At 38.7% G+C, this 27,475-nt stretch overlaps 2 protein-coding genes across 3 annotated transcripts in view; both read right to left on the bottom strand.

The window, feature by feature from the left end:
• Positions 1-521: 521 nt before the first annotated feature.
• Positions 522-7,328, bottom strand: dhx32b (DEAH (Asp-Glu-Ala-His) box polypeptide 32b). Its single transcript, XM_055029495.1, has 11 exons — positions 6,931-7,328; positions 6,578-6,771; positions 5,675-6,050; positions 5,363-5,596; positions 5,152-5,245; positions 4,512-4,661; positions 3,598-3,789; positions 2,787-2,927; positions 2,513-2,703; positions 1,467-1,657; positions 522-922 (listed from the first exon to the last, which is right to left on the bottom strand). Exons 1-11 carry the CDS (start codon positions 7,210-7,212, stop codon positions 751-753), a joined length of 2,217 nt encoding a protein of 738 aa, XP_054885470.1. The 5' UTR covers positions 7,213-7,328; the 3' UTR covers positions 522-750.
• Positions 7,329-9,678: 2,350 nt separating this feature from the next.
• adam12b (ADAM metallopeptidase domain 12b) overlaps positions 9,679-27,475 on the bottom strand; it is an 84,104-nt gene continuing 66,307 nt past the window's right edge. The window contains exons 17-23 of one of the 2 annotated variants that reach the window (XM_055030040.1): positions 24,741-24,818; positions 22,105-22,213; positions 21,756-21,942; positions 18,765-18,873; positions 16,969-17,223; positions 11,405-11,580; positions 9,679-11,191 (exon numbers count right to left, since the gene is read on the bottom strand). In XM_055030040.1, coding sequence (XP_054886015.1) covers positions 11,152-11,191; positions 11,405-11,580; positions 16,969-17,223; positions 18,765-18,873; positions 21,756-21,942; positions 22,105-22,213; positions 24,741-24,818 — 954 coding nt within the window. In that variant the 3' untranslated portion in view covers positions 9,679-11,151. The remainder of the gene's footprint in view (positions 11,192-11,404; positions 11,581-16,968; positions 17,224-18,764; positions 18,874-21,755; positions 21,943-22,104; positions 22,214-24,740; positions 24,819-27,475) is intronic. The other variant, XM_055030041.1, reaches the window with a different exon arrangement.

Genomic DNA, 27,475 nt, shown 5'->3' with positions numbered 1-27,475 from the left:
CAAGGGTGCGACTATAACAAATTTCAATCTTTCATTGATGTGCTTTTTTTTGCATCAATTTGGGACGATACTCAGAAACATAATTTATCATAATAGCATGTTTCTAAAGCTCCAGAGTCCAATGCTGGTGTTTTACAACACTGCATTCACCACCAGCGAGGGAAACCCAGTCCACAAATCCCTCTATGCACAGTAATTTGCTGTTTGACAAACTGCTGTGGATGCTGTCTATATGCCAAGCCTCTGGATTTTATATACTTGTGGCCATGGAAGTGATCAGAACAGCACAATTTAATGATCTGGATGGACGACCCAATACATTTGGTAACATAGTGTATATATTTGACCCTGTACATAGAAGTTTTACCCTAATTAAATTCAAACTTGTGCACCAAATTGTACTTTTTAATAACTATTGTCATTCCACCCAGTAAAAACAATAACTCAAGGGCATCTTCAGTCTTAAAATTATAACGGATGTATGTAAATTTCTCATTTGTACTCAGCAATAATGCCAAACATATATATGTTATTTTATTTTTATATTAGTGCACTGTACATTACTATTTAAAATAAAACCCTGACTGATAAAGAAAAGGAGGAGGGGCACAAATGGAGGGAAATGCTAGAAATAAAAATTAAGGACATTTTGACAACAGCTCAGCTATCCGGATGGTGTCGATGCTAGAAGTGAAGACAAGTTAGGTCTCAGTTTGTCCAGCCGTGACTGGAAGCAGGCGGATCTGACATTCACTGTATGATGCAGCGGTCAGATGTCTGGTCCTCCTGCGGTTCCTCTCTTGACGAGCGCTTGTTCTCCTCGTTCTGAGACGCTCCGCCGTTCAGGATATTCTGCAGGAGGTCTTTGCTCTCACTCGATGGCAAGTTGTAAAAAAAATACTGTGGCGTCATTTGAACGAACCTGCAATCAAGGAGAACAATGTTTGGTGCCGTAAATGTGCTGAAGTGATTCAATAAGACATATTTTCAGTCTTGAGAAATGCCCACTTTTGATGGGCATTTTGTTGACACAGGACACCTCTGAGTTTCAAACCTTTAAATCAACATCTGAAGCTTATGAAATGCAGACGGGCATCAGTCAGTCAACAAAGCTCTACATTTACACTCTAAGCTGCTGCTCGGCATTCTAGTGGTTCTGGGCAATCTGTAATCCTCTCTCCAGCAAGCAGACACTAAAGAACAGGATTTGTAATTCCTCGCTCCACAGCCAGCACGACTAGTTTCTCCCGAACCGAGACTTTAAATATGGTTCAAAGGGGTCAGAGGAACGTGCCTGTCTGATTAGGTTTGAGCCAAGATACTGCGGGGTTTCTGCAGGGCGCTTTCAATCAGTAAGAGAGGCCGCAGCTTGAGCTGTGAATGTGCTACGTAGTCAGGTTTTGGAAAAAAATGAGTGCATGAATGAAACTGCTCAAGGAGGAGGAAGAAACATTAACAAGGCTTACTCCTCAGGCGTTATGTGGGTGACGGTGCGGAGGCAGTTGTCCTCTGAGAACGTGTGCTCGTGGAAGAGCACCCACTCCGGCAGGCCCAGCTTGGGGCTCTTGGCTCCATATCCAGACATCGGATGGATCTGTGCCACGTGTTTATGAGTCAGAATGAAATAGTTCCCTGATCCATCAACATCCCGAGCCACCTGAGGGGAATCAGAGCCAAACCAAGAGTCACTCCATAGAAAGATATATGAAACAATATATATATATATATATATATATATATATATATATATATATATATATATATATATATATATATATATATATATATATATATATATATATATATATATTTAGAGAGAGAGGGAGGGAGACAGGGAGAGAGAGAGAGAGAGAGAGAGAGAGAGAGAGAGAGAGAGAGAGAGAGAGAGGGAGAGAGGGAGAGAGAGAAATAGGAAGCATGCAAACAGAAAGTGCATCACCTGATCTTCTTTGAGTGGGAAACAGAGAACAAATCTAAGTCAATAAGAAAAGATACGCTGGAATAAAATCCCTGAGAGCTGCATCAATTGGCTATGCCGCACAGCATCCTAATTCCTGATATGTGATTGAATCTCTTAATAATAGGCTGAGTTTGTTGCAGCAGTGTGACAGTATTCAAGCCTGGGTCCTGCAGTGTAATTGAAGTCAGCTTCCCAGAATATGTGGTTAATCACAATTATTTCATGATGTAAAAGACAGACAATTGCTTTGTTAGACATGGTTAGGTTGGTTTAGATGGACAATGTAAATCTATAAGAAGGTCAGTACTTCTTTATTGCACATTACCTACAGCCAAACCTGAAAATATAGAAGGAAATGTTACTTTTTCCGTCATTTAATTGGTGAGGAAGAAATAATTTCACCTTCCTTCAAGATAGAAACACCATCTTATTGTAAGCATTTAAAAACCAGTGAAGAACAGCCAGTATAATTGTAATTGTACATTTAGATTTCATGAGCATGCAAATGTCCCACAGTGCACCCACCAGGCAACAATATCTGCAATATCTGACCTGCATGAAAAACCCAGCGAGCAGGGCTCGCTTGATGTTGACCGTGTTGCCTCGGCAGCCAAAGGCGGGCGATGAGACAGGCAGCTCAATTCTCCTCAGCGTGTCGGTGAGTTCGGTTCGAAGAGCATCAGCCGTCAGCAGGGCAGTGTGGCTGAAGAACAAGTCCTGACACCACTTCTCTTCATCGCAGTCTGACACAGCAGGGAAAGTTTAATGGTGAAATGGGAAATAATACAGCCTAATGTAACTGTTTTTTTTTTTTCCCTGAACTGACATTCATCCTGCTGACACTGTTTGAAAGCCTTGAAGATGTTGATGAGGGTGAAGTGGTCTCCTTCTGGGTGCTGGAACTTCATGCGGCACTGGGCTGCCTCTGGCTTCTGCTCCACAGCTGGAACCAGGAAGCAAGAGGGCGCTAAAAAGATACACGAGATAATACTTACTTACTAATACAGTTGGTGCTCATATAAGCTGGACATTTACACATCTGATCATATTTCAATCCACAACATCAATGGATTTTATAAGGATTTTTTGTGACATACCAACAAAATAGTCCGTCCGTCCGTCCGTCCATCCATCCATCCATCCATCCATCCATCCATCCATCCATCCATCCATCCATCCATCCATCCATCCATCCATCCATCCATCCATCCATCCATCCATCCATCCATCCATCCATCCATCCATCCATCCATCCATCCATCCATCCATCCAAATAACTTTGACTGGGTCATTCTGATAAAAAAACTTTGATATGAACTGTTTGTGTCTCTTGATCGCCAGAAAAACAGCGAAAGTGCACAAAGTGACAAAGAGACAGCTCGCTAATCATTTCATGCAGGGGTTTGGAGTAAATCTAGTGGATAAAGATGCGCAAGACAATTTTCTAATCTGTTATGCATTTATTTATGTTGGTATGTTTTATCAAATACCATTAGAATCCATTGACATTTATGGTTGTACTGTGGCAAAAGGTGAAAACTACAGAGACATACTTTTTGAGAGACACTTTAAATAACTGCATGATTTTGCATGTATCCATTTGTTTTTTAGATTTATGTTAAAATGCCATATATCACCTGTCAGCATGGCTGCAATGATGACCACTTCGTTGACACAGTCAAACTCACAAGAGGCCAGCACAGTCTTGGCCATTTGAGGCTCCAGTGGGAACTCAGACATGATGATGCCCATCTCAGAAAGGTTCCCGTCGTTATCCAGAGCTGCCAGGTAGTCCAGCTCCTCCAGCGCCTGCATCAGACCTCCGGGGTCTGGAAGGAGGAATTTCAAAGGAGGCGAGAGGGATAATGTTCAAAATGTTGGACACGAGCAAAGGAAAGTGGATTTATAACTGTATTTAACCGTATTTAAACTGGGTGATCATTAATTCCACACAAATCTACTCTAAGTATCCAAAGTCTAGCACCCTGCTGGGAATGGTGAGAACGAAAGGGCAGGAGCAGATTACAAAGATGTAATCCTCGCCAACATCTGCCTCATACCGCTACGCAAAATAAAAACTGGTTCATGTTATGAGTTAGTATATTTTATAGTGTTAAATGAGAAGGCCGAAACAAGAGAGAAAGAAAGGTTCCCTATTATCTGCTCACCCTCTCACCGGCTCAGCCATGCCTGTGCTCTAATCAGCTAATGAGTGTGTGTGCGTGTTTTGTGGTGCTTTTTTGTGCATAAATCCGACGAGAACAAAAGCACACGGAAGGAGGTCAGCGCTGAAAGGATGCTCACAGAACAGAAGCTGTCGGCTCGGCTGAAGCATGGCTCACTGCCTTTCAATAATAACAACAAAAAAAAAAAGTTCCTGTCTGCCGGAGCAAAAAGAGAACAAAACCGTTTGGACCGAAAGACTCTCCTGTCCAACAATAAGTGAATTTTTAGGGACGGACAACAGGCTCACCTGTTGCAAAAGCCTCAGAATATTCAATGTTTTTGATTTTTTTGTTTTGTTGTAAGCCTGTGAACACATAAATCTCACCTGGCCTGTCGATAAAGTGACAGTGACCCAGCCCGGCGATCTCCATCCTCTTTAGGAACAGCACGGTGGAGGTGATGTCAGACTCCACAATACGAGGACGAATCTTTGCAGGAAGCTGTCTCTCTTTCGGGTAAAGGTGAAAACACTTGCCTGCAGGACAGAATGGTAATCTAACACACAGCTGGATAATCACAACTACAGATTTACATTCACTCACTGGCCACTTTATTAGACCCAGATAGATTAATTAGCTGACTAAGGGAAAAAACTGGACAATAACAGACTGGAAAACACCTGATTGATGCAATTCGGTTCCGGCTGTTCACTCAGATGCTGGTTCACGATTTGGTGTAAACAACATTGGTCAGTTTGGTTTTGAGGCAGTAGTATACGAGATATTCTCTTGACATGGTTGAATTGTTGGTAAACATGTACATTGTTGAAAAGCCGCAGAATGCTCATCTTTGGGTGACTGAATTTTATCCATTTGCAAAGTTGAAATGAACTCAAACTGACTTTATTGGAAGTAAGTTCACTGTCCTCTATGGGCTTGCACAGTCACCATATGCAAATCAACACCTCTGAGATTTGGCAGTCATAGAATCTAGAAGATTTCAGACAACAGGTGAAACATGCTCACCTGTTGGACCAGCCAGCTGTTTGCGGCACTCGCTTTGACTTGAGCTGATTGGCTGGATGATGACTGAGTTTGTTCTGATTCTTGGGTTGTAAACCTGCAAACACAATGACAAAGAGGAGTTAGAGAGGTCCAAAGTACAGCTGGCTGAATTGACCACAAATATCTGATGGGTGCAAGATCACAAGAGCACAAGAGATAATGCAAAACTTACATATCTTTTTTCCACTCCAGCATCAATAACAAAGTTAATTGAGCTATTAGCCCAGAAGAAGTCCTCATTTGGACTGCTTGTGAAGAACACTCGTCTGGTCTGACCCGCCTCCTCCCCAAACATCGGTAGACTCCCAGGTTGGTCAGGATGTACAGCTATGGGCAGCAGCTCACCCAGACCAGGTGGCAAGCCTCGCTTTTCATGACACAGGATGTTGTGGGCCAGATTTATTTCCTAATTGAGGACATACACAGAGATAATTCAGCAACAAACCTCTTTTATTAGACTTAAGATGTCAGGGCTGCGTCTTACCTGCGTTGTCACCAGAAACACAACCACATCCCCTGGCTCCTTGGAGCGATGAATCTCCAGCACAAGACGGAGAGCAGAGCAGAAATAGTTGTCACCCGTGCTGCTGTACACCACCTCCCCGACCTCTGGGGCCTCCAGGTGGATGGCTGGCAGTGCTGACCCAGTGAAGAGGTTCAGCTGCTTGGGGTCCGGCTTGGTTGCAGACAGGAGGACCACACGGAGCTCTGGCCTCTGCAGGGCAACTTCTTTCAGCAGACCCAGAAGCACATCGGTAGCAACGGTCCTCTGGTGAGCCTGGTCTACGATCACCACACCGTAACGCTCAAGCAAAGGGTCTGACATCATTTCCCTCAGCAGCATATTATCTGTGGAATACCTGAGGCAAAATTGATTTGAAAAAAAGTTTGTTTAATCATTCATTCAAGTCTGCTACAGTCTTTACATATAGTTTGAAAGTGTTTTCAGTTCTGCATTGTTGTAAAATGACACAATAAAAGATATACTTAGGAATTGCTTTTTAATAAGACTTTGTTACCATTTCAGGTTCACTTGTGGTATTTAATTAAATTTAGAAACTGACTTTTATCACAGTTTCTTTTACTACTGCTTGTTTATCTCGTCTACCCCAAACCCCCACAGGGCAGAGTTCCTTTGTCCCCAGCTGACTTATGAGGCACCCACATGGCGAGTGTGACATATGGGTGGACATTGAACGGGGCAGCTGTGACGCAGCCACTGAAAAGAGCCCCTCTAGCCTTTTGTTCTCCTCTCGCCTGAGATTTAATAAAAGGCCAGTTGATTTAGCAGTGTGTGTAATGAAAAAAAAAAAAGTCGGTCTGTTTTTCTTTTTTTTTTTTTTTTTGCTTTTTTAAAATTTTTGCAGCATCACTTTTTTTTTATTACCTGAGGAAAGTTTCACTGGTGCAGCAAGTTTCCAAAGGGATGGTGTACCCCACCTCATGACCGATGTTGATGTCCATTTCATCGGCAACTCTGAGAGCGAGATCAACCGCCTGCTGTGCATGAATCTGGGTGCACACCACCATGCCGTGCTGGAACCGGACCGAGAGGCAGAATTCAGCACACCACTGAGGAATCTAATGCAAAATAAAAGTGGGATGGATTACTCCCCAATAGTTAGCAGAAAATTAATTTGTTTCTCTATAAAAGAAAATAATAATAATAATAAAAACTTTGTCTTTGCATTGCTAAAAGCTTTAATGAGTTCCTATAGAGAAAATACGTAAGGCACTCACTTGAGAGCTTCTTCCAGTTTTGGCAAAGCCACTAAGAACCACAAACTGTCCTTTGGTCAAAGAATCCATAAATTCATCCTTTGCTCTCCACACCGGCAGCTCTTTCCTTTCTTTGAGCAGTTTGTAAAACCTTGAAGAGTAAGGAAGTCCATCAAACTGATTAAGCTCCAGGATGTCATCGTATTCTTTGTCTCCCTGACTCAAAGTCTCAGAGTCTGAACAACACGGGGACTTCCCTTCGAAGCGGTATTCTCCACTCACACTCAGCATGTGTTGCTCCATCTCACTTGAGTTTTCAGTTTTCCTGACCGCCACCTCATGTCCTGGTCTAAGCAGATTTAGTTTGGAGAGGTCCACTGCTCTGATAGACAGCAACAGAGACCGCCTCTGCAAGTGAAACCAAATGAAAGGCTCAGTGGGAGCCCAGGCCAGCACTGTCATGTGGCCGTTAATCCCACAGAAGTGGTGTGGTCATCAGCACACAACACACACGCACACACACACGCACACACACACACACACACGCATTGATTTGAGCAGATTGGCTTAGTGGGCCTAGTGTTCACAATGAACAGCATAACAACAACCACCACAATCTGCCCATTGTGTAATTAGACATTTGATTAAATGTGATGACATTTAGAAATTAATTTGCTATTTGAGGAGAGGCTGGTTAATAAAGCTAAGAGGCTGCTTTTATTTTTTACAATATTTCCACATAAGTGTGTTTACTCTGTAAAACTGATGTAAAAAATACTTCACTGTATTTGTTTTCTCATATTCTATTATATATATTTATTTAATGACTGTAATATCAAAAGTTAAAAAAAAATCCTATCATATACACACCTATTTTGAATAACTGAAACTATAAACAAGAATAACAAAAATGTATATCAGAGAAAGCCAATTCTCTGTAACAATGTAGGGCAGTATAAATCAGTGAGCCACACTAGGCCTCGATATACACTAATCCACAAATGTTTCAGTCCTAAGGCTGGGCGTCCACTCGGATTCCGTGTCTTGGGAGATCAGAAAATATCATTATTAATCCAGGTCCCAAAGTTCATGAATATTTTTCTATTTTTGTATCTCAGTTTTGCATCTCTGCGCAGCCACGCGATAACCGCATCTTTTTGTGACACATTTTTATCAAGCAAATTGTTTATTAAGACAATAGATCAGTGTGGCTACACCGCCTAAAAACTCTCTATCAGCTGTCGGCTGTTGTCGTGAATGATGTCACAGCATCATGGCGGCACAGTGCTTCCCATACATGGAGGGGGAAAAATTATTGCAGTCTCTCAGACCATTGAACAAAACAGTATATAAACAAGCAAGGAGCTTATTTGTTATACCATTATAAGCTACAATTAGTGTTAAAATACACATTTTCTGCGGGTAACTTGTTTCACATATTTTCCACTTTATACTAAAGCAATATGGTTGAGTTTAATTCTCTTTCAAGCTCAGTCTTCAGTGTAAGGCGATTCAGGACGCCCCCTTGTGGATTTAAATAATCCCTTCACTTCTTATTGTTGGTGTGTTTTTCAGAAAAGGGTTAAAACATTTTAAACCCATTACTTTCGAGCAGTAAACTATCATATTTTCTGATTGCTGGTTCAACAAAATGGGAAGATTTCTGAATTAAAAGTTCCACTTCCATCAATTTCCCGCAGGTAAATCTGTAAATGTAACCGTCAAACGCCATACAACAAACTCGTATGGTATTTTAAAAATCTAAATGCACATTTCACTTTACGCTGACCCATAAGAAGAGCTGTTGAATGTAGTCATTTTAGACTACGAGCGCTAATTCATTTTACAACATTTTTCTGAGCCGCTTTGGAGCCAAATGAGCCAGAATTCCCATGCTGCCGTGATTCCTGAACTCAGACAGGTGGTCAGTCCCACACTAACCTGTTGCAGAAAACCTCACCTACATACAGAGACCCCATCTTCAGTAATAAAAATGGAACTGATCGTAGAGTTTTTTTTTTTTCCCAGACGAAACACCGGCTAAAACAGTAACACATATGTGAAGACTGATTTATTCTACGTTGTTATGGAGAATTAACTTTTCATGATAAATATTCTGATACACATTTTTAGCAGTCTCTCAGTCTGCTTGAATTTCTGCGACTTGTTTATAGTTGCAGAAATTCAAGGTAAGTAGTAAATATTGCATTAATGATTTCAAAATCAAAGTCCCAGAGTATAAAGGTAGATATTGCTTCTGGTCCATTGTGTTGGTTTTTTAGTTAGTGATGGTTGTGTAGCCATCTCGCACACTCTGCTGATGAGATTTATAGAATTGCTGATTTTGTTGTCCATCAAGATTTGGTCCTGCCCTCACTGCCAAAAGCATGATTATATGGTTTAATGACCACGGTGCTCAATTGGCTAACAAACTCATCTGACTGGAATCCCACTGATAACATTGCCGTGATCACAAAATGTATTTCCATTCTGTTAATTCACTTCTTCAACTAAATTAAATGAAAAATAACTCAAGAGCTCAAATATGATAATACTTCACATTGTGATACATGTCAGTGCCTGTGATATCACTCAAGCATCACGAATGTTAATGTGAGTTGTAATGACAAGTATTCCCCAGCAGGCGGCAGTATTAATCAACCAACGTCAAACTTTTGCAACTTCAACAGATCTTCAATTTTGTGGACAGAAACAAGTTATTTGTTGCAGCAGAGTTTATGAGTTAAACATAAAATAAAACATTTTTTTTCATTATCACAAAAAAAACTTTATTTGACCTCTGAGATCAACAGTCAGGCTTCAAAGTTCATTTGCGACGCTCAAGTGTTAAATATTAGGTTCTCACTGAGAAGGATAAATGGGGCTCAGCCGCAGAGCAGTTCTTACATTTCTGTGCTTGTAAAACAAAGAGATAAGAACAAAATGAAAATGGCAACAAACACAATAGTTACACTTTACAGTAAACTCCATGAACAGTCCTTACAAACACATTGACCACATAATTGACACAGCTTTGATGTTTATGTTCCAACAATGAGCCGTCATGCCAACTGTTTCACACTTTGACAAGATCAACACATTTTTTTGTAAAGAAACACAAAGCAGGACGTAACGGACTTTCATTGTGTTGCTGTGAACTTCAGGATGGACTGGAAAAGTGCCTATAAGTGCAACACCGCACTCTAAAAATCCCATGACTAAGTCTGTAAATGCACAGGGAGAAACAGCGAAGCAATACAAAAATCAATACTCGTAAAAGAACAAAAGAGTGGGGAAAAAAAAAACAGCAACAAAGAAAGAGAAAAACATGTTGTTTGACTTAGCGTGTGGAATTTGGAGAGCTGACAGTGCTGAGGTCATCTGGCTTGGCTCTCAGGAGGGAGGACGAAGTGAGCGTGAATGTTAAACATACAAACACTGGCGTTGATACTGATGAATTGGTTGCTGGAGGAATTCGCAGGAACACGATTAGTCTGTGAAAAATGTAAGCGCTTGGTAGAACACGTTGAGCATCCAACACTTGTCAGAGCCAGTGAAAGGGAATTTAGGTGCCTTGATGTGAGCCAGTCAGAATCATTTTCCATCTAACATCATCTTGGAAACCATATTTTCTTGTCAGTAACTGCTTATGGTTTTGTTTTCCAAGCACAATGGCAAATGGAATACAGAGAAAGTGTTTTGATATTAAAAACCCCATGAACAGAATAACTAAATAAATGACGCTGTTAAACTGACTTGTGCCCCATTTCCCTTCATTTGTAATCAAGTTTGACTTTGCCTACAGTTCATCACTCAATTAAAATCAGTTGCTAAAAAAAAAGACTCTTCAATTTAAGCACATATTTTTAAAAAAAGTAAAAATAATGTAAAACAAATATTAAAAATGACTCTTGATTTCTCCTTTTGCTCAAATCCTCCTTGTGAAAAATTCTTCTTCATTTGCACAAAGGCTTATAATTTCAGAGTTAAATAGTTAAATAGATAAATAGTTCATTGGTACCTGAGAGAGGACAGCACCTTCAAGAGGCATAGCACCAAGGTGTGACCGTCATCCTCATTTCTCCCCAGAAACTTTGCAACTCTTCCTGTGGTCCAACATGTCCAACAGAGTATTGTCTCGAAGATTAGTGCAAAACAAGAAAGTCTTTGTAGTTTCTTTCTCTTTTTTTTTTGTGAGATTTTCTCTTTTGACTCATCTGCAAAGTTGACTGCTCAGCAGTCCTAATTCTTTGGTGGTCTGTAGGGCAATGCTGGCACTGGTCTGAAATACAAATAAAGGTCACCATGTTTAATAAAGCAGAACGAGGTCGATGCACAAAGCGTGTGTTGATCAAATGTCTAAACATTTTCTTAAATTTTTCATATTAACTCTCCAGTTAACTCTCCAAATATGCACAGGAATAAAACGGCCAAAGTGTGAAATGATTACTTGGGATTACACCGACAGATAGACTTTACTTTGTGTTGAACAGACCTGTTTGGTAAAGGGATGCTGGGCGGCGGTCTAGGAACCTTGGGGATAGGTACTGGGATTGCTCCGGTCCCAGGGATGTGGACCCCAGATGGTGTGATGCTGTACCCAAGCCGAGAGCGCCGCCCTAAAGGATCAGCAGGCAGAGGTTTCTGTGGTGGACTGGGCTTCTCAAAATCCTGCGAAGGAAAATTAAGATAGATCTATGTACTTGATATTGAAACATTTGCTCGATGTTATTCTTACAAACAGAACAAAATGGGATCCCGAACATACAAGATTTTCTTTTTCTTTTTTTAAATGATTTGGTTGCTGCTCTAATAATGTTTCACTAGAGGGCAGTGTGTTCTCAGCATCTTCTCTGAATAGACACAGCAAACATATGATAACCCCACCTCCACACTCTTTTCTCCATCACCTCCATGTCCGTGATGTGTGACGGTGGAAGGTTATCTGGATGAAGTGCCACCGTGTGTTACTAATCTAAGTGAGGAGGCGAGAAAGCGACAAACTTCAGCGACAAGCTCAAGACTCAGGCTCAAAAATAAAAAAATAAATCCCCACATGTACCCGAGACAAAGAGTTTGACAAACCTAAAGTGCTCTCACACAAAAAATAAAGCGCAACCAAAACAGGGCAATTCTGTCATCTTGAAAACTTGTTTAGGACCCAGAGGACTCCAACATGGCCATGTTTCTGCAAATAAAACTTTGCTAAGCGATATACGTCTGGGGGCGTTACTGTGTTTTCCAGATTTTGTGATAAATGCATAATCTACGTATAACAGTAGCTCCAACTATGTGGCTGCAGTAAACAAGAAGCCTTTAATGATCCAGATGGTCCCACATGAGCTTCATGAAAACTTTGTTTGCAGAGTTTAGCGTGAGGGAACCTTGCTGGTCAACACAGGGCATGACCTTAACCTCAGTGAGCTGCTTGGTGATAGAAACACCAACTGTGAGTCAGACATTATTGGTGGGTGCCTGTGACTGATTCATCAAAGTTCCCTGGAGGCAAAAGACCTTTACTCCTCTTCAGGTTGTTCAGAGAAACAGAATAATTTAGCTGTTGTAGGTTTAAGCAAAAAAAGGAATGCAGCTGATAAATATTTTTATTCCTCTACCTGATTCTCTTGATTGGACATGAGTTTAGAGTCTCCTTTTTAATTTTTTGTCACATTTTGTCTCATTACAGGTCAAAAAAATCCATCAATATATTTAATTGGGATGATTAAAACTGTATGTTTAGGGTTGTAAGTTGTTAATTAACAATGAGAAAGTTCCCATATTCAGGCACACAGATGCCTAAAAAAGTAATGTTTCAGTCAGAGTGAGCTCCATTATCAGCTCAGCAGGGTTTGTTTTCTCTAAGTCTACATCGCAGCAAGTGCGCAAGTGGTGAGATGAAAGGTAAACAGTGGGGTATTCCAGTAATCCAATTATAAAAATATGTGGAAATATTAACTCAACCAAACAGCAAACAGTATCCCCGGCCCCTGAGTAGGTGATGTCGCTGAACAGATACATCTAATCTGAGCACATTAATTCAAGACCCTGAGCTCGTAGCACCATTGTTTGCTTAAAACCTCATATGCTGAGAGAAATCTTGGTAATGTTTCCATAAATGTTAATTCAAAATCAAATATTGCATTGTCATCTGAGTAGTTGTGCTTCAATATAGAGAAGATGCAGTTATTTGGTTTGAGAATTTGTAAAGACAAGTTGAACATTATTTTTTTTTCTCCTCAGCAAAAATACAGATTATTTAATTTATATTTCCAGCATCTTATAATTCGTTAGAGGGGGGGAAAAAAACATGATAGAAAAAACAGGTCTTTTGGATTCCCTCCCAAGTAGTTTTCTTTTAACTTTAAAAGAAATGTTTTTTTTTCTTTTCCCAGTAAATGCCTTGATATCAGTGGGGTGCAGTCAGTTCGAAGACATTCAGGCAGAACCAGCGGGGGAGCTTGTAATACGCTCTTAAAAATTGATGTTCTGTTTGTCGTTGTTAGCCCGCTGTTAAATACCAACAGAATCCCTCATGTGACTGTGACCTACATATGCCGTCTCTCCCCTCTCGATCTGATTAATCGCTTCGAGATATTAGCAGGTAACAGGGTTTTATTGTTTTGGCAGCCGGGGAGCCGTCAATGTTTATGGCGGAGAGTCACCCCACAAATTTTAGACGGAGACACTGTTATGGGCACACAGTGGCAATTATTGAGATGGTCAACATGGCTCATGGCCCAGGGCAGCATCCTGTCAGGGGACAGCAGAGAGGATCCCCCCCCAAACAAAACCTGTCAGTTGAGGCCAAAATAAGTAATTTATTATCCTGCTCATTCACTGGGGAGAAGGTATAATTTGAGGCTGCTTTTCTAGAAATCTGGGCCATATTTTATCATCTAGTGCAGGGGTGCTCAAACTTTTTGAGACGAAGGTCTACTTTCTCTCAATTATTAATAAGCCTCTCATGAACACAGCGGTGTTTGATTAGCTAATTTAAACTCCTGCTCTGCTAGTCAGTCGATCTTTGAGTCACTTTTTTATTTGTTAATGGAACTGAAAGGCACTGAATTACGCAACACCTTGTTGAAACAATAATTACTGAATATTAATTTTAACACGTTTTGTTGATTTTTAAAAAAATACTTATTCTTTAATGAAGCTTAAAACATTTTGGATCTTGGGGAATATTTTGATGAGCCTGTCAGAGGAGGAAGTGCTGGTCTCAGCGTCCCGGCGGCCTTCAGTTTATCACCTGCTGCCGAGATTGACTCAAAAGCTTCCCGCGATCGATCGATGTATTGAGCACCCCTGATCTAGTGAATGTAATATCATAACATTGTTTGTGGTGAAAACTATATTTGTATTAACAACAAAAGTGATTCTATATTTCTCTCAAAAAGTTTTAAATCTTGGCTCATCTCCAAGATCCATGAATTTAAAACCTGTTTTAATTATGCTGTAACATAATGAGCTTACTATGTTAAAGCACACACCATAATATTATGTCATAATAATTTCAGGGAATGGTTTATTAATAATTCAAGGCACATTAGTATTAAAAAGGAAATGCAATTTAAGACACTAAATTTGGCATAGTTATTTAGTTATTTCAGAATCTGTTGATTTACTGAAATCCTGGACAAAAATCTCTTATTTAAAGGTCAGAATGTGTGGAATTGTTCAACAGAATATGGGAACTACTTTTTTTTATCAGTTTAAACTGTCTGGCATGTGTTGATGTAATAATAATCATAAAAATGCGGACAGTTGGGCTTAGACACTGCTATTTCTACAAATGGGAGTTTCATGGCAATAGCACGGAAATGCATAACATCTGCATGTGCTCACATTTGGCTGCAGCCGACAGCATTTTCTGCTGTATTTCACCTGATTCATGGTGAGTGATGGAGCGAGATACAGTGCTGTGTGTGAACAACAGGAAAAGCTTATTCAGACTTGGAATTGTTTTCTTTTCCTCCCCATAGCTGTCTGAATGCACTGGTCATGTTTTATTAAGAGGCCATGGAGGCCTGGATGGGTTAAGCCGAACCAGCCTGGAGGTGATCAATTATTTTACATTTTTATTTGGGTTTGCTAGTAAAAAAAATGCAATAAGATCTTTTTTGTTCTTAAATATTTCATAATTTGTGAGACTGCTGAGAGATTTTTTTTTTTTGAGTCTTAACAGTATTCAGATCTTTGATGTATTTTTCTCTAAACTGCACTAAAGCTACTACATACATTGGCTGTCTGGTTTAATTAGGGTTCATATAAAATAAAAATACAAATTTAATTCTGAACTACCAGCTCTGTTTCACTCTGCAACGTTAAGGTGACTCCATGTGAGCACTTGTTGTTGGATCTCAAAATAAATTAGAGTTTGGAGTCAAATTCAAAGGCTAATTTCCGTTTAGTGGACTGAAATAGAACCACTGAGATATCTGCAGGAAAAGTCAAAGTTGCGAGGACGCTAACAGAGGAATCAAAAATGGAAATTGGACCCAAGTTCCTCGTTTTGAGTCCATTAGGACACTCTGTTGTTATTTTTATTATTGTTATAAAATGCTATATTTCGTGATATAAACCTTCATTAGAAAATAAAATGTTAAGCTCATGTTATTTTGGAAAGACTTTACTCTTAAATGACTATCTCCCTGTGGAAAGATCTCTATTGGAGAAGTTTGTTGTATGACAGAATTGAAGCTGTTATAATTTACTTCAAAGGAACTACTGCTGCTTTCCTCAGATGCTTATGGTGTTAAAAAAGGAAAACAGATGAAACACAATTCCGATAACTTTTCCTCCAGTTCTTCAATTTTTGAAATGTGTAGCGTCAAAGTTAAACAAGCAAACATTTCAATCATCAATTTAATGTTTTTCTACTCCTATTATTTTATCCTTGGTATCACACTTAAATTATACAAACACCCTATTCCAGATGTTTTAGAATGGAAATTATTTGCAAGTAGGATTGTACAATATTTATGTAAAACAAGAATAATGAGTTAACGCAGGGCATGTGAATGGTTGAAGCCAAACATAAATATAAACAGCATTAATAGAGTTCTAAATCTCATTTGCTGGCTTTACAGTCTTGTATCTTCTTCCTTCCTCCCCCCTCCCACTTTTTTTTTTTTTCTGGCATCCAAAATGGCTTTTTTTGCAGTGTTGGTTCAGGAATGCCTGGTCAAGATTTTGGATCCACCACCTGAGCAGACAGATGGATTTATTATCTCCTCTGCCTCCAATACCACCCGACTCAACAGAAAGCAGAGCTTCACTCAGAGATGGGGCACAAAGAGGAAGACAGATTGAAGTTTTTTGCTGTCAATATGCAGGCGGGCACAAACCAGCTGCAGTGAGCTTTGCTGCAGCCTTTTAAAAATGGACACACAGGTGGCAAGTTTTAGGTCATTAAGTACAATCTGCATATATTTCACATTGCATGCATATTTTAAAGAGCAGCAGCTTTTTAGATTGATTAATACTTTCCAACCTACAGGTATTTGTCACATTTTAGCACATGAAAAGCTGAAGGCTGAATTGTATTGAAATGTAGAGCTTCTACTGGCCTTAAATGACGTTAATATTAAGCTTTGTCATATAATTAAGCAGTATGTTATAAAGAACTTTGCGTTCAAGGGGAATAAACCCACATTATTGCTTGAAAAGACTGTGAATTTCAATCTGTTGTTAATTGTGCGGTGATCTGCTTTAGCCACTAACTATTTGAGGAACTACTCAATTTGAAGATTTCATGACATTGTGTTTTTTTTAAAGGCTAGGGAAGATTTAGCTGCTGAATAAAATCTGAGATGTACATCAACACTAAACACCTACAGAAAAATCTAATCGAAACTGGAAAATTAATAATGTTGATATTTTTTTCTGGCCTATTTTAAGACTTAAACATTTTGATGGATGGATGTAGTATCTAGACAACGGAAAGTTTACTTTTCACCAACCTACAAAAGGTTACATTTCAGAGCGTTCCAGGATGCTGAGAAACCCAAAGAGATGATCCAATTAATTCACATCGCTGATATAGCTCAAACACACCTGATCCACTCTGTACAAAGACTGCTTGCGCGGCAGGCTCAGGAACGGCGGTACCGGAGCGGGTGAGACCGACGTGTGGGTGGGCAGGACTCGGTGGTCGTGGGTCGGCAGAGGAGGCAGGGTGGGATGGCCCACACTCAGAGAGACGGGCATGGGCTGGCTGATGTGCAGCGGCTGGTAGAGGGGCAGCCTGCGCAGGCTGTGGGAATGGAAGTTGTGAGGAGGGAGGAGAGGCTCTGCGCTCAGGAAAGACGGCTAAAAGGAGAAATAAGAAGTAGTGATATAACTGTTAGCAAAAGGTACAAAAAGCACAATGTTTGACAGAGTGCCAGCATAAACAAAGATAGCTAAGCTAAAACATTCAAATGAAATTAGACGTCTTACCAACTATCTGATATGATTTTGAACCTTCATGTTGACGGATGTGCTGGTGGACTCAATAAATGACGTGTAAGAGTTTTCGGGGTAATAGGTAAGGGTTGAATTGGTGACACAGAAAGCATTCCTGGCTTAATGTGTTGACATTTAGGCATGTTTATTTTCTGGTCAAAGCCATTAACAGAGTTACTGCTGTCATTAACTCTGTATTCTTTGTGTTTTAGCTCAGTGCTTCTGTGTTTAGCACTGTTTTACAACTGGAGAAAGCCACTGACAGCTGTTGTTCAAAGCAACTGTGTATTCATTGTTTTACTTCATATAGAAAGCATTTTTGACTTTGGCATTTAATTATGTTTCTTTCCTGAAAAAGTGCCTCAGACAAAGCTTTTGCTGCCACTAACTGCATACTTTATTTTTCCTTTCCATAGAAATTGAACCCACCTCAGCGTTTTTATGTTTACCTTGTTTTGTTTTTCTTTTTTTCTTTTTTCCAGGAGGATACTCCTGAAGGAGCTATTTCTGCCATTAACTCAGCGTGTAATGCCGATCTCATAAAACCTGAATATTACTTTCTGGACTTGTAAAAGCCAGAGTCTGGCCAAATGTCCTGACCAGCTGTCATTTTTTTCAGTCCAGAGCTTACCAATAAGCATGTTAAATGGTCAGAAAGATTTTGGCTGCCGGACAAAAATGCACAAACACACATTGCAGCAGTGAAGATGTATTCAAAGAGCTCTGCTGTGATGCAGACTGACATGTGCGACTGGCTGCAAATGTCACAATAATAAGAACGGACAGGCTGTTTCAGAGATTCACTCTGCTGAGCTATAAAAAAAGATCAACTGGATGAACTTCTATACTTGATTACGACGTTGGATAGAAGTTTCATTCTCTGCGGTTGCCAACGGAGGCGAGCACAAACTCATATCAGATCAAGGCACTCTCATGCATATAAATGTCCACTCCTTTATTTTGAGGCACAAACACAACACTAGGTAATCTCCCTATGTGCTTATCATTTTCAGCAAACAAATCAAGCCCTATTTTCCTTCTCTGCCTGAATCAATCAACTGTGCTCCCCTCGCAGGAAAAAGAAATCACAAACATTAAAAGCGTTCGAGTTTCGACATCCTACATCTCATTTCTGTGACGCCATCTCTCAATTACAGTTTGGCCATGTCCTGTCAACAACAACAATTAATATTTCCACCTTCCCGAGATGTGGTGAGGCTGAATCAATTTTACAGCTTGCCGAGATCTTATTTGATCAACAAGCCCCGATGCAATAAGACTCAGAAATTAGTTTTGGCTGCAAGTTATCTAAGAGCTCTAACCAAAAGTTATCAAAAAGTTAAAATTATCCTCAGCCACACGGTCATATACAGTAATTAGGTGAATAAAAAGAGTAAGTGACTCACCTTATAAAGATTGGTTGTAGAAGGTTTGGGTGGAGGCTTGCGCTGTGGTGTGGGTCTGTACCTGGACTCAGTCCTGATGGGGCTGGTTGGTCTGGTTGCCTCCACAGATCTTGGAGGAGAAAAGAAATTGACTTAATTTGTGCTATACATGCAATGTGTGTTTGGATGAAATCTCTTTCCCATTTAAAATATCTGCAAATTGCACATGTTTACACAAACTTTTAATGTGGACAGACCCTGAAGGGATGAAAAAAATCAGATTTAGAAAAATAAAATTAATAAATGCATCAATGAACAGCAGTTTATAGAGTTCTGTTTCTGGTAAAAATGTCAATTTTGTGAATTAAACACTGTTTGGTATTTTTGAGTTCCTTTCCACTTTTCAGGTCACACACACACACTGTTTGACTAAAGCAACATGAACAAGATAATTATTTGTCTGTAATCTCTATCGGGAAACCTTCGTTGTGTGTGTTTTTCAATGTTTGTCCAATTCGGTTGTTTGATGTGAGAAAACTGAACATTGGCATCAGCTAGTAAAAGCCTGATCAGTCCTTCAGTAGTTTTAAGACTGTGAGAAAAAAAGTGTTGGCAATTTTCTTGTTTAACTCATTTTCAAAGGTGAATAAGGCAAAGTGGCTTCTGTGTCATTGCACATGTACAACCAATGGGAAATGGATTACTAATTAAAAGTTTTAGGATAATCTGATCGAAATGAATTGGTAAAAGTTCTAAATGATATATGTCTACAAGAAAATGTCATCATAATGTTATGTATGGACTATTTTGTCCATGCTCAATTAATATTGTCTGCTCACACACACACTGCTGCACCCTTAGATGACCATAACCTCATCTCTTTATTTGTCAAGGTTGGGTGAACAAATACAACTCGTGTCTGGTCTCACCTGGAATAAAGAACTTGGGGTTGATTCAGTAATAAAATATCTAAAAGTAATCTCCTGATTTACAGACTGGACAAATGGTAGGCGAAGGTAAATTGTTACAGATGCCATTTGGCAAACAAAGACCACTTTGTGTCATCGAACAACCAAACAAAAATCACATTCATATTGTGCCACTTTTATTTAACATCTTCATCATCCTCCTAGCTCAGACTGTGGAGTAGAACATTATTTTTAATATCTATGCTGATGACATGCAACTTCATATTTGTGTTTGACCACTTGACAACAGTCCATCAGTGTTATTGAATTTTTTAAAAATGTATTTCCTTTCTTGGGATATCAAATTTTACTGTCTTTTTTATTAATGTATTTTGAGTGGTTTATGTAATTGTCCTCTAATTTCTGGTGAAACACTTTGAATTAACTTGCGTGTGAATGGTGCCATACAAATACACTTACCTTAGACTGAAACAGTAAAGTATGAATATAAAAATGGTTTAGTCACATTTTTTTATGCTGGACCTGGTGATTATGTTGAAAGTTATGATCCCTCAGCATCATATCTTTTCCCCCACCAACAAAACAGTTCTCAATTAATTGTTGAACTTTTTGTATTGTTGAGTGTGAGATTATACTGCAACATAAATAAGGGGGAACAATCCTAATCTCATAGAGTCAAATTGTTGTTTGCCTGTTGACTGTAAGTTCAACTTTTACACTGCAGCTGTGTGAATGCTGGGTGTCTTTGCAGCTGCAGTGGGTGGTACCGTGAGCCTGTACTATTTATATTCTGGTCCATATGGATTTAAGTATGGCACATATGCTGAACTTTCTGCTTATTGGTAAGAGAAACTAATTAAAAAATATGTATGACAAACAGAACAAGACTACTTTCATGTCCACATGCATTCTTAAAGGAATAAAATCTGTAACTGGAGTTAAGTGTGATGAACTTCCTGCCAACGCTGTTGCCAGATAATGATACATGCTGATTGCTCTGGTCTCCCTTCTTCTTTGTACGATACAATCTTTTCTCATAACCTGTCCTTTTACATCAGGCTGTGCAGTGGCCATAAAAAAGGCAGTGAACCTAGTGAGAAAACCACCCTGTTCCTCCTTAAGATCTAAATGCTGCTGTTTGTATGCAATATCAAAAAACATTTTTTAAGAACTTCAAAATACAAATGTAGGGAACACTAAATTGAGTTAAGGGATTATGAAAAATGACAAAATTCAACATAAAAAAATAAATCAAGATTATCCATTTGATATTTATGCCTTCTTTACTTTTACTTGTTCGTCACTCGTCCAGAAGTTTTCTTTTTTAGAAAAGAAAACAGATCATACTGTCCCCAGTGATTTTCTACATCTGACAGCTTAGACCAACTGTTACCAATTTGGACTTCAAGTTAGACAGTGATTTTAAATTGGACAATTGGAGCACTTGAAAAGTCCTGCTTTTATCTCTTGAGGAGGTTGGAAGAAGTGGATTTTTCTTCTGTCCAGGCAGTTCTTTGAAACACTGATCCAATCTTCCTTTTTTCATACCACTAAGATTACAATAATGGACCTAATGTTGGGGTGAGTCATTTTTTTTGCTCTCCACTCTCAAGTTGGTTTAAAACGCTGCTGCACATCTTCCAGCTGGTACTCACACATATTTACATACAGTGAATAAAAAGACACATACATATTTTTTTTCACACCTTCTGAATTTAAATCAGGACTTTAGTTAGAATTACCAAAATTATTTCTATTTGCTAAATGCCAGAAAACTTGACAAGCACATTTTCTTAGAAATTATTTTATAACTTTCCTCTAATTAAAGAGTTTACACACATATGGTCAGTGTCAGGAATAACTACCTTACAAAATGTATGACTTGGGTCAAACTTTACCTTTACTTTACCATTCATTTAATTTTCCTCTGGGGTCAATTACATTTTTGGATGTAAATTTGAATTCAAATTTACATTCAAAATTACAGCTGCATTTGCTTTAAAGATCTCTATAAATAAAAATGGCGTAGTGTGGTATATGGCATAGTGTGGTATATAGTGTGGTATGTGGTATAAGGTATTACCTGAGTTTTTCCAGAGTGGTCTTTTTGTGGCTGAAGAAGAGGCGCAGCAAAGTTTTCCTCTTCAGAAAGATGATCACTGTGGCCACCAGCAGACTAACCAGGGTGACCAGGATCACCACGATAATGAGCACACTGTCGGCTGATGCCATATACGACAACACGCACATTAATACACACACACGCACATCTACAGCACAGAACAATGACAGGAAACACAGCTGTTATAGCTAGATAATGAGCACAAGAACGACAACATACTTTTTGTACATCTATCTCTCTGTCTGTCATATTTGCTGAAAATGTCCTTGTGATCATGCATACAAAGGCAGATAAAAATTGACCACTCTACCTGCCAGTCTCATTGGCCCGCTGTCAATACTCCCGCCAAAGCCAGGTTCCTCGCACAACGGAGGAGCCCACTGCGCTTCACAGTGGCAGTTCTTCTTGTTGTTGCACACCTGCAAAAGTGATGGATGTCTATAACACTATAAATTACACTTACGTATTTTGATTGCCTTCAGAAATGAACAGAAAATCATCACATCTCGTAATCATTGTAATCCCAGAAGTTCTAATACCCGTTGGACGTCTTTGTAATGTGTTCTTTGTATTTTTATCCTATTAAGGTCTGAAACTTGAATGTGTTTTATTTGTACTTTATGTGACAGATCAAAACAAAGTAGGGCATGATTATGTAATGGAAGAAGATTAATAGAGGACTCTATATCAAGCAAGAAATCCAATTAGCTCAGATATTTCAGCTAATCTATAGTACGACATCATCATGTGGGTTTTCTCCTGTTGTTTAAAGAGACAGTAATTAGTCTGTATGAAAACATCTTAATTTAAAAACAAAAATCTCTAAAAGAATGTTGTCGATAATTTTTCTGCAATTTAGCAAATAGCAATAATTTTGGTGACTTTAGCTTAACATCCTAACGGCGTTTGGCTTGATTTAACTTTAGACAATGAGAAAACATGTGCTTCTTTTTAGTCAGTGTATGTAAATGTATTTGGTTTCAACATTAGAGGAAAATACTGGGAGAAAATCAGTAAAAAATATATATTTCTCTCTCTCTCTCTCTCTCTCTCTCTCTCTCTCTCTCTCTCTCTCTCTCTCTCTCTCTCTCTCTCTCTCTCTCTCTCTATATATATATATATATATATATATATATATATATATATATATATATAATAAGGCAGCAGCGATTCGGAAGGCAGCACCTGTAAAACTACAGAGCTACAACAGAACGGTTTCCATCTGAGGTCCTAAACTCCAGGCCTTGAAGAGTTGGTGTGTCTGCTTCAACACACCTCAAGTGAATAATTAACAGGACTAAGTAGCACTTGACTGTGCAATGAGGAGGAACTTCAGCCATTTGGGTTGTGTTGAAGCAGAAACAAATGTAAATGAGGTGGCATGCACTTTTTATTTGCAAAAAGTAAAATAAAATAAAATACAATAAAATAAAACAACATAATATCATAGATTCTGCCTACTTTTTTGTTGTACTATCTCAAAATCCAATTATTGAAAGCTTTTGGTTGTAGGGTAACAAAATGTGAAAACATTTCAGGAATACAAATTAAGTACTTTTTGAAAGACGCTGTTAAAAGTGTGTAAGAGACCATCCAGCTCTTGCCTCGGGTTTCTGGTCAAAGTATTTTATTCCAGTGGGTTCTCCAGAGAGGCATTAAAATGCAGCTGTCAGTACGAGGGAGAACAAAGGAGAAGACAGCAAAGCAGATGTTAAGTGGAATATTTACATTTAGCACAGATGCACAGCCTGAGTGTCTCCCTTGCCTCTGGCATATAGCACCATATCATATAGGTGAAAGGGTTAAGAGGCATTTGGAGGGGATTTTATTGTACGTTTGCTAGAAGAGAAATGCAGTCGACGTGAGCGAGCACCGAGTCAAATTTGGTATGTTGGAGAGAAATCTTTTTGCTAAAACTATAACGTATTCTGAATGCAATTAATGTAATTTAATCCGTATGTAAATAAAGTGATTTGTAGCATCTAAAGGATTTTATCTACTAAAAAAATATTAACATGAGACTCACTTAGGAGCACAGCATTTAAGCACATAGTGAGCAGGCTACATATCTATCCAGGATAGAACACTTTAGAATAAAAATGAAATAACATTTTAAATGCAGTTTAAATCTGCTTTAATGAAATCAAATTGGTTTCATCAAAGTTTATCAAAGCTATTCCAAGAAAAAGAAAGGAAAATAATCTTTAAAAAAATGTAGATAATCCCTCCTTTCCCATCATGCACCACACCACATGTCAATTTATTTATTTTTTGCATTTATTCCTGCTAGAGGAATAAATGAGACCATTTTATTGCTCTAAATATTCTTACAAAGTGAATTCTATTTAACTTTTTGCGGCGAATAAGAGTTTGTGGTTGATTGGCTTTTATGTTGTAGAAAGGTTTAATAAACCACACAAGACAAAAGTTTTGATTTCTCACTGGCCCCCTTAATGGACGGTAAAGATGAGCTATCAGAACAGCCCTTGGCCAATGCTGCAATTACAGTACTAAACAACAGAGTACATAAAACATGAAAGCGTCCTTTGTTGAATTATTGAAAAGAGATGCTGAGAGGAATAAAGGTGATCTTTCGGAGGAGGGAGAGATATAGTGCGACTGATTTACTGTTCCTGTTTCCTTTCTTGTGCAGTTAAAAAAAAGGTGGAAAACACTTGAAGTTAACATTAAAGAATTGTGCTTGAGTTCAACCAAGCTAACATTGGTGGAACAATAAAGACTGATTGAGCAGGCTGCATTGCAAATGCACAGCTACTCTTTTATTATTTACAATTACAATGTAGAGAGGGAGCTTACCTGATTGTGTGGCTCTTTAGTAAATGTGAATGAACAGATAAATACACAGTCCCCCCCTCGGGCTTGCGAGCACCGCTTTATTACATAATTTAACACTAAGCGCTATGCTAAAAGGTACTTTGCACTCACCCCTCTTCCATTGCATTTCCCGGAGCACTCGAGCACACCAAAGACGCTGACATTCTGACACTGCCGGTTCAAGCACACCTATGAAGAGAAAAGCGTCATTAGACGTTTTCAGAGGAACTAGACTGCAAACTTCAGCGAAGAAGAAATGCATGCATGTTCTGGGTGAGGACAGCTGTGTTATAAAGTAGCAAAACATGGCTAAAACAATTTCTTTCTATTATTCTTTTTAACAAAGATAGCACAAACATGTTCCTATTGACTTGTATTAACTATGAATTAATTCACCAAAATGTCATAGTTTTCTGCAGACGTATTCAGGTTTCGACACACTGAAACTACTTACCTCAATGGAATCAGGGAATACATAGAAATCTTGAAATTAAACTAAAGTGAGCATTTCTATTCAGAACTCCCAAATACCGCAAAATAAAATTTAAAAAATCTAAGTACAACCAACTATCTTAAAAGTCACATAATTTGTAAATCGTGTCAAGCCATGTGCAATTTAATTCTATCTAACGACTTTAACTCAACAGGCATGGAGTTGTGGAGAAATTTAAAACAGATTTAAATTAGAGAACTATTTCCTCAGGTTTGAAGAACAAATGGGGGTCCTTTGTCTCTGTTGGAGACTGAACAAATTAAGGTTGTTCTGCTCAGATGAGACCAAAGTGTAACTTTCTGATTTGCATAGAAAAAAAACAAAAATATGTGGAGGGAAATAAACACAAGGTGAAGCATGTTATGTGTTGCTTCTCTTCAGCAGCTACAGGAAAGCTGGTCAGCAAAGACAGAGCAGAAGATGAAAGGAGCAAAATGTCAGATATTTCTTGAAGGAAACTTATTAGATGCTGCAATTTGTCTTTTCACCAGGGGTGGGTAGTTCACCTTACAGCAGGACAGTAATCATAAAGATAAAGGCTGAGCTGCAATGGGATGTTTTAGATCAAAGCTTATTCATGTGTCAGAATATCTCAGTCAAGGTCTTAACCGAAGGCAATTCAGAATCTGTGGCAATGGTAACAAACTAATGTGCACTGATGTCCTCCATTCAACTTAAAAGATGCTGAGGAATTTTGCAGTGAAAAAATTCAGTCTCCAGATTGCAATTCTGACAGAACATCAAGTCTCAAATATATATGTATCTATAATATGATAACCATGTAATATTATCATATTACATGATAATATAGCCTACAATATGATATATTATGTATCCCTTTACATTGTAATCATTGTGATCTAATCCTTTGTCTGGTAAAGTTCCAATGAAATACATTGAAATTAATATCTGTAATGTTGTGAATAATGTTTAAGGTGTGCAGATGCTTCCCATAGATAAAATATAAGAGGAATTAATGTTACAATTTTATGGACCGACAAAAGAGTCAGTCCATAAAAGGATTTTCACTGAAGGTTAAGTTATTTTTTAAGAACAAATAAACATCCCAGTGAATAATGACAACAAGTCCTGCATTAAGGTGAGCAGTGTTCAGCTCATATTTTCCCCAAATTACCACAGCACTGCAGGATGTGTACTGTCAGCTCTGATTGATTTGACAAAAGCACAAAAACCTTTGTAAAAGAACAAGGATGTCAAACACACTCCACACCATTAAAATGTCTAAATAATGGGTTGTGCAAATTCATGACTTGGGAGTCAGTAACCAGGAGACGAGTTGGTCTGCTTGGCGGTCATTTCATGCATAAAGAGGACAAAAGCAGCTAAACATCAACTATGAGAGAGCTGGTTTGACCGAAACTAACCATGAAACACTGTCACGTGGTTCTTCAATGATTATAATTACACTTTTAAAATCACTAACACATTTTAGAATCAGTTTTTGATGCTTCAGTACCTGAATGTGAGAGCATGTGCAAAGTTTGAGGTGGAATATGACTGCATCAACTGGACATTTGAATAACCTTTTCTCACAAAGTAATTATCTTTTACTCTTTTCTTACTCTGGCTCTTAAATGTTCATTCAAGATTACAAAACCTTTTTTTTTTGTCTTTTTTGAAGCTGTGCTGAGAAGGGAGGGTTTGATCTGCATGTCATTTATACTCAGAAGAAGCGAACAAGTAAGTTCTTTTGTAGAGATAATTAAGAGGTAAACAGTTTCATTCCAGGGCCTTTGGCTCTGGAGAAGAGGTTGGGAGACATGGCTAATAAAACAACTGATTCCACTGTAGAGCTAGCTCAGGCAGAAGCACAAAGTGTACAAATAAATCATCGAATCCACTCAGGACAGGAGTTAACTTTATTAGATGCTCTTCTCTGTTCTCAAACCTCCTCAGTGCCTGAATTGATACTAGAGACGTACGCATATTCCTCTTTTATGACAGCGATTCAGCTCTACAAACACTCCGCTGGAGATAATGGGGTTCTGAGAACAAAATAAGAGATCCACTGATCGGACTTTTCCTTGTTTAGATGGAAATAAAAGACTTTGCGGCAATTAATGAGGCTTATTTGAATAAATGAGACAGAAGTCAAAAGAGATAAACGATTGCAAGTTGATTAATTGAGATTTTACTCTAATCACTAAAAAGGCAGATTTTTCATTGAAGGTCATGCTTAAAAAGGTTTACTGATTGATATGGAGTCAAAGCAGCATATCAAAAAATTTAATCAGGAAAATGAAAGAATGGCAACGTACACTATTTTTTTTCAGTGAGAGCTGGAACACTTAGAGTTAGAGGCTGGTGATGAAAATGTGTATGCCTCACTGCT

Source organism: Poeciliopsis prolifica, unplaced genomic scaffold, assembly GCF_027474105.1.
Source record: "Poeciliopsis prolifica strain line A6 unplaced genomic scaffold, Auburn_PproV2 SCAFFOLD005, whole genome shotgun sequence".
Classification (NCBI taxonomy): domain Eukaryota; kingdom Metazoa; phylum Chordata; class Actinopteri; order Cyprinodontiformes; family Poeciliidae; genus Poeciliopsis; species Poeciliopsis prolifica.
Note: the sequence above shows the minus strand (reverse complement) of the source record. Positions and strands in the feature narration are given on the sequence as shown.

Coding starts and splice junctions, on each gene's coding strand:
- dhx32b (XM_055029495.1), bottom strand. CDS start 7,212: ATGGAGCAACACATGCTGAGTGTGAGTGGAGAATACCGCTTCGAAGGG. Junction 6,051..6,577: donor ACCAGTGAAACTTTCCTCAG/GTAATAAAAAAA, acceptor ATTTTGCCTCAG/GTATTCCACAGATAATATGC. Junction 1,658..2,512: donor TCGCTGGGTTTTTCATGCAG/GTCAGATATTGC, acceptor GATTCCCCTCAG/GTGGCTCGGGATGTTGATGG.